This window comes from Coregonus clupeaformis, chromosome 2, assembly GCF_020615455.1.
Source record: "Coregonus clupeaformis isolate EN_2021a chromosome 2, ASM2061545v1, whole genome shotgun sequence".
NCBI classification, from domain to species: Eukaryota; Metazoa; Chordata; class Actinopteri; order Salmoniformes; family Salmonidae; genus Coregonus; species Coregonus clupeaformis.
The window spans coordinates 3,063,271-3,081,291 of NC_059193.1; the positions used below are offsets into that span (position 1 = coordinate 3,063,271).

The 18,021-nt window shown below is 45.7% G+C and overlaps 1 protein-coding gene across 1 annotated transcript; it reads left to right on the forward strand.

Annotated features, from left to right (window-relative positions):
• Positions 1 to 1,257: 1,257 nt before the first annotated feature.
• Positions 1,258 to 16,034, forward strand: LOC121543897 (collagen alpha-6(VI) chain-like). The gene is made up of 34 exons (XM_045225743.1): positions 1,258 to 1,829; positions 1,979 to 2,536; positions 2,644 to 3,219; positions 3,321 to 3,902; positions 4,152 to 4,501; positions 4,625 to 4,703; positions 4,816 to 4,967; positions 5,559 to 5,651; positions 5,830 to 5,883; positions 6,059 to 6,130; positions 6,536 to 6,562; positions 6,767 to 6,865; positions 7,224 to 7,286; positions 7,589 to 7,654; positions 7,949 to 8,002; positions 8,114 to 8,149; positions 8,318 to 8,380; positions 8,518 to 8,580; positions 8,703 to 8,765; positions 8,966 to 9,028; positions 9,160 to 9,210; positions 9,620 to 9,655; positions 9,787 to 9,849; positions 10,603 to 10,665; positions 10,864 to 10,899; positions 10,997 to 11,033; positions 11,269 to 11,280; positions 11,531 to 12,024; positions 12,134 to 12,233; positions 12,472 to 13,143; positions 13,304 to 13,618; positions 14,340 to 14,387; positions 15,177 to 15,395; positions 15,658 to 16,034. The coding sequence occupies exons 1-33, from the start codon at positions 1,349 to 1,351 to the stop codon at positions 15,350 to 15,352; spliced, it is 5,697 nt and encodes a 1,898-aa protein (XP_045081678.1). The 5' UTR covers positions 1,258 to 1,348; the 3' UTR covers positions 15,353 to 15,395; positions 15,658 to 16,034.
• Positions 16,035 to 18,021: the final 1,987 nt, after the last annotated feature.

Consider the following 18,021-nt stretch of genomic DNA (forward strand, 5'->3'; position numbering starts at 1 on the left):
CAGAGCTACGGGTCGGTAGTCATTTAGGCAGGTTATCTTAGTGTCCTTGGGCACGGGGACTATGGTGGTCTGCTTGAAACATGTTGGTATTACAGACTCAGTCAGGGAAAATGTCAGTGAAGACACTTGCCAGTTGGTCAGCACATGCTCAGAGTACACGTCCTGGTAATCCGTCTGGCCCTGCGGACTTGTGAATGTTGACCTGCTTAAAAGTCTTACTCACATCGGCTACGGAGAGCGTGATCACATAGTCATCCGGAATAGCTGGTGCTCTCATGCATGCTTCAGTGTTGCTTGCCTCGAAGCGAGCATAGAAGTGGTTTAGCTCGTCTGGTAGGCTTGTGTCACTGGGAAGCTTGCGGCTGTGCTTCCCTTTGTAGTCTGTAATAGTTTTCAAGCCCTGCCACATCCGACGAGCGTCAGAGCCGGTGTAGTACGATTCAATCTTAGTCCTGTATTGACTCTTTGCCTGTTTGATGGTTCGTCGGAGGGCATAGCGGGATTTCTTATAAGCGTCCGGGTTAGAGTCCCGCTCCTTGAAAGCGGCAGCTCTACCCTTTAGCTCAGTGCGGATGTTTCCTGTAATCCATGGCTTCTGGTTGGGGTATGTATGTACGGTCACTGTGGGGACGACATCATCGATGCACTTATTGATGAAGCCAGTGACTGATGTGGTGTACTCCTCAATGCTTTCTGAAGAATCCCAGAACATGTTCCAGTCTGTGCTAGCAAAACAGTCCTGTAGCATAGCATCTGCGTCATCTGACCACTTTTTTATTAACCGAGTCACTGGTGCTTCCTGCTTTAGTTTTTGCTTATAAGCAGGAATCAGGAGGATAGAGTTATGGTCAGATTTGCCAAATGGAGGGCGAGGGAGAGCTTTGTATGCGTCTCTGTGTGTGGAGTAAAGGTGGTCTAGAGTTTTTTTTCCTCTGGTTGCACATTTAACATGCTGGTAGAAATTAGGTAGAACAGATTTAAGTTTCCCTGCATTAAAGTCCCCGGCCACTAGGAGCGCTGCCTCTGGATGAGCGTTTTCCTGTTGACTTATGGCCTTATACAGCTCATTCAGTGCAATCTTAATGCCAGCATTGGTTTGTGTTGGTAAATAGATGGCTATGAAAAACAGGAAAAACACACATAATAGTACAATTGGTTAGAGGGCTGTAAAACGGCAGCCATTTCTCCGGCGCCATTTGTAGAGGAATGTAGATAAAGATGCGGTGTACGAGATGACACCAGTGTTTTCTTTTCTCTTTCGATTCTAGGCTGTTTGCAGACAGACGAAGCAGACATCTTCTTCCTGATCGACCACTCTGGAAGTATTAAAGTTCAAGACTTTGCTGACATGAAGAAGTTTATTAACGAATTCATACCCACATTCCACATTGGGCAGCATCATGTCCGCATGGGTGTGGTAAAGTACTCTAATGAACCAGATCTTGAGTTTGACTTGACAACCTACCTTGACCAACTTTCAGTGAAGAATGCAGTGAATGGTATCAACCAACTTGGAGGCGGGACAAGGACCGGATTAGCGCTGACCTCTATGGGTCCCTACTTTGATCGGGCTAAGGTCACCCGTAGTCACAAGGTCCGCGAGTACCTCATTGTCATCACGGACGGGGAGTCTCAAGACAACGTGAAGGATGAAGCAGCAAAGCTGAGGGCGCAGGGCATCACCATATATGCAATTGGGGTGAATCAAGCCAACGATACACAGCTGCTGGAGATTGCTGGCAGCCAAGAGAAGAAGTTCTTTGTCAACAGCTTTGACGCACTGAAACCAATAAAAAATGAAATCATCACAGATATCTGCTCCCCTGATAGTAAGGCAATCTCTAATGTTTTTAAGTGTTGCATCTTCTTTTCTGATTTCAGTAAAAATATGAAACACCTCATCTCTTGCCAGGGATTGATTATGAGCACACACTGAGTTATAGCATCAGCAAAATTACTATTTGTTCTCTTTTCACAGTTTGCAAGGACATGCAGGGGGATGTCCTCTTCTTGATCGACAGCTCAGGGAGCATCAACAACGAAGACTTCCAGAAGATGAAGCTCTTCATGCAATCCATCATCAACAAATCTGTGATAGGCCTGGATAAAGTGCGCGTGGGCATCATACAGTTCAGCATCAACCAACAAGTGATCTTCCCTCTCAACGAGCACAATGATAAGGAAGGCATGTTGCAGGGTGTACAAACAATGCAACAGTTAAAAGGGGGCACACACACCGGCGAAGCCCTGTCCTACACCTCGCAGTTCTTTGACCCACCGAAAGGGGGGCGCACTAACGTGAAGCAGTTCCTGATTATCGTAACCGATGGTGAGGCGCAGGATGAGGTAAAGGCTCCTGCCGAGAAACTTCAAGACAAGGGTGTGATCATCTACGCCATTGGGGTGGTCAATGCCAACAATACACAGCTGCTGGAGATCAGTGGCGCACACGAGAGAGTCTACTCCGAGAGGGACTTTGATGCACTCAAGGCTTTGGAGAGGCAACTGGCATTGGCAATCTGTGATCCGGAGAGAGGTGAGTGCCACTTGGTTCACGAAACATTACTTAAAAGCAGCAATGTGTTCGCATTTCTTAGATTTTGACATTGATATTTTCCTCCATCTCTTCTTCTCTTCCACCAGAGTGTGTGAGGCCGGAGATCGCAGACATTATTTTCTTGGTGGACGGCTCCACCAGCATCAGCACAGAGAATTTTGCCATCATGAAAAACTTCATGATGTCCGTGGTCAATGAAACCTCTGTTGGGGAGAAGCAGACACGCTATGGTCTGATTGTCTTTTCAGACGACCCCAAGTCTATATTCACGCTCAACGAATACAAATCTAAGAGAGACGTCAATAGGGCCATCACAAAGCTTATAGAGCCCAGTGGAAACACCTACACTGGCAAGGCTCTCAAGTATTCCTTGGGTTATTTTGGTGCACAGTACGGCGGGCGAAAGGCCCTAAATGTCCCCCAGTGGCTGATGGTGATCACAGACGGTGAGGCTACTGACCCCGAAGACCTAGCTGGGCCAGCCAAGGAGCTACGGGACAATAGTATCATAGTCTATAGCATCGGTGTGGTTGGAGCAAATAAGACAGAGCTTGAGCTCATGGCAGGGGACACGAATAAGGTTTTCTTTGTGGATGACTTCCATAAACTAGACACACTGCACAAAAATATTTCCAATGAATTCTGCAACACCAGCAAACCAGGTAAGGCAGAATGCAACTGTAAAAATATCTAAACTGAAAGCATAAAGCCTGTTGAAATTAGATGGTTCAATATGATCTGACGTCTTCTCTTCTCCTCTTAGTCTGTGAAAAAACGCAGGGGGATCTGGTCTTGTTGATTGACAGCTCAGGGAGCATCAGCACCACCGACTTCACTATCATGAAGAAGTTTGCCTCAGACCTTGTTTCCAGCTTCAACATTTCAGAGCAGTCGTTCCGGGTGGGAGTCGCCCAGTTCAGCAGTGATCCGAAAAAGGAGTTCTTCTTGAATGAGTATTACACAGAAGCAGAGGTGAACAACCAGATAAACAAGATGAGTCAGATTAATTCCACGACGAACATTGGAAAGGCCCTGGACTACGTCCGTACGGAGTACTTCCAACCAGCTAGAGGGAGCCGTATCAATGCCAAGGTCTCTCAGAACCTGGTTGTGATCACGGACGGACGTTCAGATGATGTTGTTGTGCATGCAGCAGAGGAACTCAGAGTCATGAACATTGAGGTGTTTGCCATCGGTATAGGGAAAGATCACAAGCCTGTTGAGCTCGGGCAAATCACTCTCAATCCGGAAAGGGTCTTCTCTGTGCAGAACTTTGCCAGCCTGGACAAGATCAAGAAGAAGGTGGTGGATACTATATGCTCCAGTGTACAAAATATTGATCCGAGTGAGTTAACAGTATGCCCGTTTTCTTTCCTTTCACTCCCTTCCTCTCTTTTCTCTATCTGTCTCTATCTGTCTCTCCTGGCTCAATGTAAAACCCTCATCAAAGAATGCTTATTAGTGTTTGAAAAACAGGCTATTTTACATTGTCTCTCATATTATCCTTGAGTAAACCTCACACATAAAACTTTTGGACTTGTTAAAGGGGTTCATTTGGATGACAAGTAATAATGAGTGTGTCTGTGTCCAATAGGCTGCACCATAGACATCGCCATGGGGTTCGATATTACACGCAGGGCCACCGCCCAGCGGCTCTTCGATGGCCAAGCCCAGCTACAGAACTTCCTGCCACAGATCATCCGCTATGTGTCCAGCCTGAAGGGCCTGTGCTGCGTGGCGGGAGACGATCCCATTCAGACTAACATTGGCTTCCGTGTGGTGGAGCAGAACGAAAAGGTTCTCTACGACTTCGCATTCGAGAAGTACGACGAGAAGATCGTGGAGAAGGTTATGGCCCTGCAGACCTCCCAGACGACATACTTCAACTCCTTCCTCCTGCGCTCCTTCCGCGATAAGTTCCAGAATTCCAATGCTGGTGTGAAGGTGGGCCCAAACACTACATGTCTCCTGTGTGGTTGATCCCAGGCTCCAAAAGTTAATTTCTTAATATCTTTTGTTGGTTATATCACATTGTAATAACAATGTCACAACAACTTTGTCCTCTAGGTGCTGGTGATCTTCTCAGACGGACTCGATGATGATGTGATGAAACTTGAACAAGAGTCGGAACTTCTCCGCACTAAAGGTTAAAGAACCAGGGGCAACCCACAGAAAGTGAAACATTTAAGAAAATTCATGAGACAAAAATGAACATTAAAATCAGTTATTTTATCTCTGTCTTCCATATCACATTTCGGGAAAAGGTATCAACGCCCTGCTTACAGTCGCCTTAGAAGGGGTCCAAAATGCCAACCTTCTTCAGATGGTGGAGTTTGGGCGAGGATTTGGCTACAAGCAGCCACTCAACATAGGCATGCACAATGTGGGAAACACCCTGTTGACACAAATAGTAAGTTCATCATTTTGTGACAACAGAATCAGAACAACCCTTTTAGTTGTGTCTCCCTGTGTTCTAGTAATACTGTATGTCACTTAGACTGGCTAAGACTCTTTGGGCTGACATGTAAGTCCTTTATGTCTCTATCTACAGTAATTCTATTTCCAGTCATATCCCCAGCCTTAGGGATAGAAAAGTATTTCTGATATGTCTGAGTATTTTGGGTCATACTGTACAATGACAAATGTTTGGTTTAGAAAAGGGGATTAAGTGATGTTGTTGAAGGATGTCAGGATGTCAGAAATGACAGAAAGGAATTGTGTTCCTGTTTCAGCATGTCAGGATGGAAGTATCAAAACTAGAACTCTGCGATCATGGGAAATGGGTCATAGAACCCCATGAAATAGAGTTGTCACTTAGCAACAGAAGCCACTGGAGACAAGCAAAACAGAGCAGTGACATTAGTGGTAGTTTTTAGATTGGCTTTTGAGATGAGTGCCTCCAAAGGTGTCTCCAATTATGAGGGTATGTCAACAAATGACATATTGGATTTCATAACACGTCTTATTCTCTCTCTTTCTCTCCCCCTCTTTCTGCCCCCAGGACACAGTGGCTGAGAGGGAGTGCTGTAATGTGATGTGTAAGTGCACCGGACATGAAGGTATCCGTGGCAACAGAGGAGGCCCAGGCACAAAGGTGAGGCCCTCTGAGCCTTCTTTAAAAAATGATACAGTGTTTTAGATGTGACGTGACACAGTAAGTGAACACTGTTGATATACTGTAAAGAAGATGTGGGTGTATGTACTTCCTCAGTCCTCCCTTTGCCAGTTTCAGTTTCCTTATTTGCTTATTTCCTTCGTTTCTCTCCTAACAGAGTCAGCCAGGACCAAAAGGACACCCTGGCTTCCCTGGCGAGGAGGGGGGAATTGTAAGTGTGTGTTTTCAGGGAGGGAAGAATAATTGTCAGTGTGTTATTCAGACATCTGACAAATCAAAACATATGAGTTGTGGATGGTGGGCAAGGTCTACAAGTCAGTTTAATAACATGTGACCTTTGACCTTTAAACCAATGACCCTTGTCCTCGCTCTCTGATTCCCCACAGGGCGAGAGAGGTCCACCAGGTCCCACTGGCCCACAGGGACTACAGGGCTGTCCTGGGAGGAGAGGCCTCAAGGTGAGCAGATGGACTACTGACCAACCAAAAATCTATGTTTATAGACTGTCAGGTCTGGAATGTTTCCCATTGGATGTCTTCCCAACATCTGCTTTTAGATCACAGATTACCATGACCCAAGGGCAGTTACCTGTCCAAGATAATCCCATCTAATCTGATCTCTGAACCATGACACGGGGCAGCTACCTGTCCAAGATAATCCCATCTAATTTGATCTCTGAACCATGACACGGGGCAGTTACCTGTCCAAGATAATTCCATCTAATCTGATCTCTGAACCATGACGCGGGGCAGTTACATATCTAAAATAATACCATCTAATCTGATCTCTGAACCATGATGCGGGGGAGTTACCTGTCTAAAATAATCCCATCTAATCTGATCTCTGACTCTGCTTTTTTACAGGGCTCAAGAGGCTACAGAGGGAACAGGGTAAGTGTATGAGGCTGTTGATACCACATTCACACAGCTAAATGTAGTGTACAGTATAAACCTTTCTAGCTGCAGTTTACTAGGTATTTTGTCTTTACCGATGGAAAACCAGGTTCACCATGGTGCTTTTTTTTTCATTGTGTGGATGTAAGTGTTTGCTGTTGCTGAGTGTGTTCTGAATCAGTGTGCACATTACCATGGCAGGGTGATGATGGAGACCATGGTCTTGATGGGGTTGATGGTGAACAGGGTCTGATTGGAACAGCTGGAGCTGCAGGAGAGAGAGGAAACCCAGGAAGCCCAGTAAACACATCCTCTCATATATTTCACCAATATACTACTCCTATGTCACGAATATACTGCTCCTATGTCACTGATATACTACTCCTATGTCACCAATATACTACTCCTATGTCACTGATATACTACTCCTATGTCACCAATATACTACTCCTATGTCACTGATATACTACTCCTATGTCACCAATATACTACTCCTATGTCAATGATATACTACTCCTATGTCACCGATATACTACTCCTATGTCAGCAATATACTACTCCTATGTCACTAATATCATTCTCCTATGTCACCAATATCCTACTCTTCCTCGATTCTCTTCTCTAATGTCTAACCTTTTGATGGTGGGTTCTCTTGCAGGGCAACAGCGGCCTCCTAGGAGAGCCAGGAGTGAAGGGGCAGCGTGGACTTAGAGGTGACCCTGTAAGTTACATAAAACATGGACCCCATTTAACAGTGCAAATGATTTAAGATGGTTTAGGGCTTAGAGCCTGCTTGTTTTAAGTTTTTCCTTTCAATTAAGACCAGGTGAGGGGAGTTTGTTTTACTAATCAGTGACCTTAATTCATCAATCAAGTACAAGGGAGGAGCGAAAACCCGCAGACACTCGGAATGAGTTTGGAATGAGTTTGGAATGAGTTTGCCACGTGGTTTAGACTAACGAATGCAGTGTTTCTATATCTTCTTTTCTAACTGCTACTTAAGGTTAGTCTCTGGTCTTTTAGGGAGACTCTGGCGTGGACAGCATTGTCGCGGGTCCCAAAGGAGGAAGGGGAAACACAGGGTTACCGGTATGTAGCATGTAGTTGGTATGTAGCATGTAGTTGGTATGAAGCATGTAGTTGGTATGTAGCATGTAGTTGGCATGTAGTTGGCCACTGTCAATGTACTGATCTAAGAATCAGAATCACTTATTCACCAAGTTCATTTGCATGTACCAGATCAGTTTAACTGTCTCTTTCTAGTGAGTAAAGCAGGATTATTCACTTACCGTCCCGGAGGGTGATAACACTGCTGTTATTCACATCCTCTCTCTCCCTCAAACACACTCCCTTTCTCTCTCATCTTCCATTCCACACTGACAGGGAGACCCAGGAGAAGAGGGCCGTCGAGCAGAAAGTGGAATCGTTGGAAACCCAGTGAGCCAAGTTTCATTTCTGCTAAGCTGTCCTTGTCCTGTTACACTGATGTTGTCTCACATTTTTGGTCAATTGTCACGTGATGATTATGTCCCATCTTCTGCTTTGTAGGGCCCTCAAGGAAGAAGAGGTCTACCTGGTCCAAAGGTACAGTAGGCAGCATTATCAACAAAGCTACTTCATGAATAACAGTCCCTAGGATTACTATCTATCTATATTTATGTCCCCATTTGTATGTTCTTTGTGTGTGTGTGTTTGTGTGTGTGTGTGTGTGTGTGTGTGTGTGTGTGTGTGTGTGTGTGTGTGTGTGTCCAGGGAACACCAGGTGATCCAGGAGATGTAGGACTCCCAGGAATTCCTGGCCCTTCTGGACCACAGGTAAGTAATATATACCCATTCCCCTCATCCACAACTCCACAGTAATACTACTACTGATGCACTTCTGTAGCGTTTGAAACTGTCCTCCCAGTATCACAGATACAGTTGCTGAACATGTTTCTCTCCTGTGTGCATAGGGTATAAGAGGAGACTTGGGCCAGCCCGGACCCAGGGGCCTGCAGGGTTTACCTGGACCTCAGGTCAGTTTTCCTACCGTTCTACTTCCATTCCATCTGACCACATTGAAGATGCCTGATACGTAGATCCTACTGTTATGCGATGTTGACATGTAATGATGGCGTATGAATGGCTTTTCCCTCAGGGGACACCTGGAACTATTGGTGGTAAAGGATCCATAGGAAGGCGAGGGATGAATGGACAGAAGGTGCGTTGCCTTTGACCTTTGTAAATACAGTTTACAATACAAAACATTAGCCATCTTGGTAGGACAATTTGTTACCAGAGCTGCAGTGCAACTGAAACTTACTATATATAGACACAAAAGAATTATACATAAAAAAAATGCCTGTAAAATAATGTTTTATAGCCCTTCTTCCAACCCAATGCTGTGTGGTTTCCTCACAGGGCCAACCTGGGGACCCCGGAGACAAAGGAGCCCTTGGAACACTTGGGCCCAGAGGGATGCCGGTAAGGTGTTGCCTTGTCATTACACACTTTACCTGCACGCACACATACACGCATATACACACTGTAAGACTGTGGTGTGTTTGTAAGGTCATGTAAGAATGGGACGTGATGGTGTGTTTCCTTTGATAAAGGGTCTTGATGGCAGTGATGGTCATGGACCTCCCGGGCCCCAGGGAATGAAGGTAAGGTACACTTACTCAGTACTCAGATCAACAGCAGCTGTCAGTAGACATAATAGTAGTTGATGAGTGCATTGTTTCCACTTTGGAGCAATTGGAAAAGTTTGTAAATGTACTTTGTAGATTATAAAATAAAATGTATATTTTCATCCAAATGAAGGTCGACGACCGAAAGCTTAGCTACATGAAATACATTTGCATCTGACTGGAAGTCTGCAGAGACTTTTCCCTATTTCTCTAGTTTTTCCTTTTTCCTCCAGCACCTTCACTAATCAGATCTGGTTCTGAGGTAGATTCTGCCTATTGTCTTTTCATCCAAATGAAAGGATTTTAATATACAGTAGATTTGTATTACAGACATGTTTGATGGACACTAATAAATCATTCCTTGTGAATTGTGTTTACTTTAAAGGGAGAGCCTGGTTTCCATGGTTACCCTGGATTACAGGTCAGTTATTGATTTAAAATCTCCACTTTCAGAATGAATAAGAGAACCAGGCTGGAATTCAGTCATGACACATTGCATTCTGAAGCTCACAAAAAGTAAACAACACCTTTTTTCCTGTTTGTCGTCTTCAGGGTGAAAATGGTGATTTTGGAGTCAAAGGAGGTCCAGGCCCCAAAGGAAACCAAGGCAGAGCGGTGAGACACACACTATTGCTAGAAGACCCAAGAGCGCCCTGTTTCACATGCATTGCTGCAATTGTTCAGCCAATACGGCTACGTTTTTAGTGCCCAGAACAGTCACACTTTATTTGGATAGTCCCAGTGTACAAAACATTAAGGACACCTGCTCTTTCCATGACGTAGACTGACCAGGTGAATCCAGGTGAAAGCTATGATCCCTTATTGATGTCACTTGTTAAATCACCTTCAATCAGTGTAGATGAAAGGGAGGAGAATTGAGGGTGTTCTAATGGCAAAATGGTGGGGGTGCAACTCAATATTAGCAAGGTGTCCTTAATGTTTTGTACACTCAGTGTAAATGCTCTACAGATGGTCCTACTATCAACAAACTATATGTTGATAACCAACTGCTTGCTAAGGTTACAGTTAGGGTAAGGGTTAGGTTTAGAATAAGGGTTAGGGTAAGGGTTAAGGCTAGGGTTAGTGGATAGTTAGTTGATATGTTGTTGACAGTTATTGAACATCTACAAACCATCTACAAACTACCTTCTTGGGACTAACCAAATAAAGTATCACCCCCAGAACTGTATATACTCACACATATGTACTCTTTGACCCAAGAACAGAGATTCTAACACCACTGCTTAGATTCTGAGGGGTTGTACTTCAAACCTTGTGATTTTCACTTGGGCCACAGGTACTTGTATGTGTTGACATGTATAAAATCTTCTGTTAAAATGGCCATATGTTACGATGTGATTGAACCAGGGGAACTCGGGCAGACCGGGTGAGTCAGGAGACCCCGGATCCATTGGACCACTGGGACACACTGTTAGTATATCATTTGCGTTTTTTGATCTTTAAAAAGCACTTTACAAATCCCATGTATTCTTTTTTTGTAATTATTATTATTTGTTTCAAAAGAATAATAATAGTAGTTCTAGTATTGGTTGTTATTCCAGTAAAAGTATTGGTAAGATATTCACTGTTTACATGTGGATTTATGACTAATTCTCTATTTCTATTTAGGGCCCTAGAGGCAGACCAGGAGAGAGCGCAATGTCTGTATGTGCATTCTGTCTGATCTAAAGATGTAACTATATCTTTTTTATATAGAGAATCTTGAGAGCTATTTAACATGTTATTTTATTTGTCTCCCTAGGAATGCCAGCTGACCACCTATATCCGTGACAACTGTGGTAAGCCCTTGGTATTCAGTATGAAAATGTATGCGCTCGCTAACTGTAAGTCGCTCTGGATAAGAGCGTTTGCTAAATGACTCAAATGTAAATGTATTCCTACTCTATATTTTTTGTAAGAAAAATATCAGCTGTGTCAATTGCATTATTGCTGCTAAGGTCATGTTTTCATAAGCAAAGATGAATTAATTGCTAATTTTGTCTCTAAACGATTATATTTTTTTCCCCCAAACAGCATGCTCTCAAGGTATGTCTCCATTAACCCTTTATCGTCCAAGTAAATGTATGTACCTGACTTATTGCACATTGACTGTAGATTCTGGTGTAATCAAACCAGAACTCTTGGCAAAGTGATGTTATGAATGGTTGTCATTCAAAATAGTTGTTTTTCATCTCCCTACCACTGCCCCCTCACCCCCTCTCTCTGTCCCTCTTTCCCCTTCTCTCTCTTTCTCTCTCTCTGTACCTCTCTCCCTCCCTTTCTCTCTCTCACCCAGGCCAGGCAGCATGCCCAGCCTACCCCACAGAGCTGGTCTTTGCTCTGGATATGTCACAGGATGTGCAGCCTGCCGCGTTCGAGAGGATGCGCTCAGCTCTCCTCTCCCTATTGGACGATGTTGCCATCGCCGAGAGCAACTGCCCGACGGGTGCACGTGTTGCCGTGGTATCCTACAGTGCCAACACCAAGTACCTGATCCGATTCCAGGACTTCCAACACAAGTGGGAGTTGTTGGAGGCCATCCGAAACATCGCACTGGAACGAACGTCCAACCGGCGCCATCTTGGGGCGGCCATGCGCTTCGTGGGGCGCCATGTCTTCAAGCGGATCCGTAAAGCGTTGACGATGAGGAAGGTGGCCGTGTTCTTCACCAACGGGCCCTCTGTGGACAGCGCTGCCATTGTTACGGCCGCCATGGAGTTCAAGGCCCTGAACATCGCTCCTGCTGTCATCGCCATGAGGAACGCCCCCGATGTTCAACGGGCTTTTGAGGTACAATTACAAACAGATGCTTTCTGGGAAGGGGTAGTGAACAGGGGCAGTAGAAAGGTTGGTGGATTGAAATGCAGCCCATGTGTGTTTTTGTTTTGTTGTGGCGCAGGCTGATGACACGGGCAGCTTCATCCTTGTTCGGCTGGTGGATAGGTCACAGGACCAAAATGCTGTGCTGACAAGAATCAAAGATTGCGTCATCTGCTACGGTAAACACACAGGGACAAAATATTTCCCTTTGAATTACTTTATTCCAGCAGTTGAAGCACAGAAACTTTAGTCTTATTTGGTGTCGATGTATGTCTTGCTCTTATGGTTAATTCTGCTGTAGAACCAATGTTCCCCTTGGGCATAAATAATACTGTTTTCTACTACTACTGCTACTACTGCTACTACTGCTACTACTACTACTACTATCCCTAAGCTCTGGTTCTGTGTGTCCATCAGACCACTGTAAACCAGCCCAGGAGTGTGACTTTACTGATGCTCAGCTGCCCCTGGTGGTGGATATGGACCTGACCCTGGTGGTGGACGGTTCAAGGGAGATCCGGGCCGACCAGTACGCTGGTGTCCAGGAGCTTCTGGGCTCAGTGGTGAAGCAAGTAGCCTGGAGCCCCAAACCCGGCGTCGCTGACGGCCGTGCCAGGGTGGCACTTCTCCAGACCAGTGGCTCTCTGCTCCCCCAGACTTCCCTGACCCAAGCCATCAAGGTAGAGTTTGACCTGCAGAAGTATCACAACCACATCAGTCTAGAGACACACCTGAGGAACATGCAGCAGCAGGGAGGAGTGTCGTCTCTGGGGCAGACCCTGGAGTACGCTCTGACCGAGGTGTTCCTCAAGGCCACCAGGCCCAGGAAGAGTAGAGTGGTGCTGGCTGTGGTGGGGGCCGAGACAGCCGACTGGGACCAGGCCAAGCTGGCCTACATTTCCCAGAAGGCCAAGTGTAAGGGCGTTTCCCTGTTTGTGATCACGGTGGGCGACCATTACAACAGCACCCAGGTGGAGGAGTTGGCGAGCACGCCGTCAGAGCAGCACCTGCTCCATCTGTGGCACGTGAAGGAGTGGGAGAGAGGCTACGCACAACGCTTCTTCAGAGCCTTCCTCAGGGTCCTCAGCAGTAAGGAACACTAACATGCTTCTTCATCTGGTTGTCTCTTGAGGGAGAGATAATTATGCCAGAACAGATCATACATTTGAACATGTGTTCTGATCAATGAGTTGTTGTTGTGTGTGCTACCGTGTGTCCTAATGCTCTCACTCCTCCCTCACTATTTCAGAGGGAATGAACAGCTACCCTCCTGCCCATCTCAAACTCAATTGTGAGCTGATGGTGGGACAGGAACAAGGACAGGAACACGGACACGGACAGGGACATGGACAGGGACACGGACAGGGACAGGGACAAGGACAGGCAGAGTGGGAGGTGGGGACAGAGGATGAGGAGGAGGACATGGATACGAAGCAGGGGGAGTTCCTGGAGCACACAGGTGTATTTCAGACTCAGACAGCTCTTGACCAGGTTGACCTTATACATGCCTTCTCCAGGGGAGATGGAGCCACTTCACCCCCCCGGCCACAGCCAAACTCAAATGGTAATCAGTAACCCCACAGTTATAACATAACTTCTATTTCTCTCTCCCTCACGTGTCCCCTCTTATCCCACTGCGTGAGTAGTCTCAGTTTGCGACCGCGTGCTGCATGTCTTCCTTCCCCGTTTACAAACCCGCTTGTTCTGCTTTCAGCCCACTGTAAGTTGGATGTCGATAGTGGCACCAACTGCGGGGACTATGCCCAGTGATGGCACTTTAACAAAGTGCTCGGTGCATGCTCACCCTTCTGGTACAGCGGTTGCGACGGTAACGCCAACCGTTTTAGCACGGAAAACGAATGCTTCGAGATGTGTGGCACTTACAGTAAGTCACCCCAGCCCTCTACTGCTACCACCTCTACTGAACATCATGTGGATATCATAGATATAAAGGTCTGTTAGGCACAACCTGAATTACAAAGGCTGTTGTACTGTTGGTCAAATGCTGAAGTACATAATGCATTCTGCATGAGAAGAGGACACTAGTTATTCCATTTGCATTCTCAAATCAGGATGCTTTCAGTCAAGAGAATTCTAATGAGCTGAACCCCTAACATTAGCGACTGTAATAAACCTTGTTTAAGCAGTATGGCAATTACAGAAATGAAATGACTCAAGTTTGATGCCATTTTTTTAGTTGTCATGTTGTGTCTTGTTGTCGTGTCAGCTGCGAGCTCATCATTCACAGCACTACGTCAGAGATTTATAATGTTCTGTGTTCACAGATCACGCATCCCTCCTGAGGACAGAGGAAAGTACACTTCTTAACCAGGGTAAGGACCACATCTCTCTCTAATTTTGTATGCAATAATAAATGTGAAAATACAGCAGGCTTGGGTCTGTACAATAGTGTAAAAGGCATGAGTCTCAACCTTTGGCTTTGTCCTCTCTCCTCTCTCTTTCCTCTCCCTTCTCTCTTTCCTCTCTCCTCTCTCTTTCCTCTCTCCTCTCTCTTTCCTCTCTCCTCTTTCACTGTTTTCTCCTGAATCCTCTCCTCTCTCTGTCCTCTCTCTTTCGTCTCTCCTCTCTCTTTCCTCTCCCCTCTCTTTTTCCTCTCCCCTTTCTTTTCCTCTCCCCTCTCTTTTTCCTCTCCCCTCTCTCTTTCCTCTCCCCTCTCTTTTCACTCTCCCCTCTCTTTTTCCTCTCCCCTCTCTTTTCTTCTCCCCTCTCTTTTCCTCTCCCCTCTCTCTTTCCTCTCCCCTCTCTCTTTCCTCTCCCCTCTCTTTTCCCGCTCCCCTCTCTTTTTCCTCTCCCCTCTCTCTTTCCTCTCCTCTCTCTTTTTTTTCTCCCCTCTCTTTCCTTTCTCCTCTCTCTTTCCTTTCTCCTCTTTCACTGTTTTCTCCTGAATCCTCTCCTCTCTCTCTCTCCTCTCTCTTTCCTCTCTCCTCTCTCTTTCCTCTCCCCTCTCTCTTTCCTCTCTCTTTCCTCTCCCCTCTCTCTTTCCTCTCTCCTCTCTCTTTCCTATCCCCCTCTCTTTTCCTTTCCCCTCTCTCTTTTTTCCCCCCCTGAATCCTCTCCCATTTCTCTCCTTTGCCCCGTTACCTCTCCCTCCTCTTCCCCAGATGCATGTTTCCTCAAACAGGACGAGGGAGGTTGTCAGAACTACACTCTGAAGTGGTACTTTGACACGACACAGAGCGAGTGCTCCCGTTTCTGGTATGGCGGCTGTGGCGGCAACGGTAACCGCTTCGAGACGCAGGAGGCTTGCGAAGGCCTCTGTCTGAGGAGACAGCGTTAAAAGGCACAACTCCACACATCTAAAACCCTGAATAGAGCTGAAGGTGTGAACATCAAAAACAGCACTGTCTGTGTAAATAACTCTAGGCCTTATCTTTAGCATTTAGTTGTTCTCCTTTTGGGTAAAAATTTATATTTTTCTATTTTATTCAAGTCTGTTCAAGCAGACCTAAGTAACGAATTTGAATCTCATGTAGTCATGAAACAAACATACATAAGGGCACTGATGCTTTTGTGAGAATGACCTTACAGCAATAAAACAACCTGTATGACCCCTTGGTGCTATTTTCCACCATCATTTCACAGATCAACAGCTACCAAACCAACTCAAGCACCACTCCGATCATAGCAAGGGTTCTTAATAATCCCACTATGAAAGGCAATGCACTGTTCACTTCTGGAGCTTGGATGTGAACCGTAGCTGTAAATTCAGGTTGTATGTCATCCGCTCAGTGTCTGTTTCCTCTAACTTGACCATTTGGTGCTAAGTGTTGAAAATAAAACTGCACAAATTCCTTAGCGGTCAGTTTATTTTTGATGCTCTTATATTTCCTTATTTCTTTTTAAAAAACTGCCTATTGGGTCTAGGGGCTTCAGCCCCAGTAAGCCCATGCATTAATCCTGCCATGAATGGATATGTGTGTTTTGTTTTGATATACAAATAAAACTTGTGACAGCTTTGAGAATGTGGACACTGTTCATGCCAAGGGTTGGTTTCCGTCCTGGTCATGGCCTGGTTTGTTAACGTTACAACTTTGAGACTATGAGAGAAGACAATAGTGCTAAATAAATACTGTAGAGTTCATAAACTCAGCAAAAAAAGGAAACGTCATCTCACTTTCAATTGCGTTTATTTTCAGCAAACTTAACATGTGTAAATATTTGTATGAGCATAACAAGACTCAACAACTGAGACATAAACTGAACAAGTCCCACAGACATGTGACTAACAGAAATTGAATAATGTGTCACATCTTCTCAGCCCAATTTAGCCGTGCATGACCCGTGGGAGTGTGTATTCTCGCTGGTGCCACACAGTCATCGAACCGAGTCTGGAAGTGTCTCACACACACACAACCATATGCAAACGTACACACACACACACACACACGTCACAAGAGTTTCCATCTCCAATTGCAATTACGACAGCGTTGTCATGTCACACAGTGTTACCAAGGCAGTTGCTCCCACGGGGCATGAGAATAGGTCCTGTCAGTCTACTGTTTGTTTGTGATACTGCGTGTTAATAATCTGAAGGGGTCTCACAGACACACATAAACTCAGCAAAAAAAGAAATGTCCTCTCACTGTCAACTGCGTTTATTTTAAGCAAACTTAACATGTGTAAATATTTGTATGAACATAACAAGATTCAACAACTGAGACATAAACTGAACAAATTGCAGACATGTGACTAACATTAAATGGAATAATGTGTCCCTGAACAAAGGGGGGGAGGGGAGGGGGGTCAAAATCAAAAGTAACAGTCAGTATCTGGTCTGGCCACCAGCTACATTATGTACTGCAGTGCATCTCCTCCTCATGGACTGCACCAGATTTGCCAGTTTTTGCTGTGAGATGTTACCCCACTCTTCCACCAAGGCACCTGCAAGTTCCAGGACATTTCTTGGGGGAATGGCCCTAGCCCTCACCCTCCGTTCCAACAGGTCCCAGATGTGCTCAATGGGATTGAGATCTGGGCTCTTCGCTGGCCATGGCAGAACACTGACATTCCTGTCTTGCAGGAAATCACGCACAGAACGAGCAGTATGGCTGGTGCCACTGTCATGCTGGAGGGTCATGTCAGGATGAGCCTGCAGGAAGGGTACCACATGAGGGAGGAGGATGTCTTCCTTGTAACGCACAGCGTTGAGATTGCCTGCAATGACAACAAGCTCAGTCCGATGACGCTGTGACACACCGCCCCAGACCATGACGGACCCTCCACCTCCAAATCGATCCCGCTCCAGAGTACAGGCCTCGGTGTAACGATCATTCCTTCGACGATAAAACGCGAATCCGACCATCACCCCTGGTGAGACAAAACCGCGACTCGTCAGTGAAGAGCACTTTTTGCCAGTCCTGTCTGGTCCAGCGACGGTGGGTTTGTGCCCATAGGCGACGTTGTTGCCGGTGATGTCTGGTGAGGACCTGCCTTACAACAGGCCTACAAGCCCTCAGTCCAGCCTCTCTCAGCCTATTGCGAACAGTCTGAGCACTGATGGAGGGATTGTGCGTTCCTGGTGTAACTCAGGCAGTTGTTGTTGCCATCCTGTACATGTCCCGCAGGTGTGATGTTCGGATGTACCGATCCTGTGCAGGTGTTGTGTTACGTGAATTATTTAACAAACTATTTCAGTGTCTCTGTGCGTCTCCCAAAAGGTTGTAAGTATTTTGGGATTTAAGTAACGGACAGAGTCCCAGTCTGCATAGTCAGAGATATTTATTCATTGAGAATTCTGCCATCACAATTTCAGAGTCCATCTTTTATACTCATACAAAAAAATCCCTCCCCTCTGTAGGCGGGCTGTAGTTTTCCACTCTAAAACTGCTCTCCTGACCATCAGTTCACACACACATATACACACATGCATACACACACACACACACACACACACACACACACAGCCTACTCCCTGCATTACTCAGTTATTGCCGTTCTCACAATATT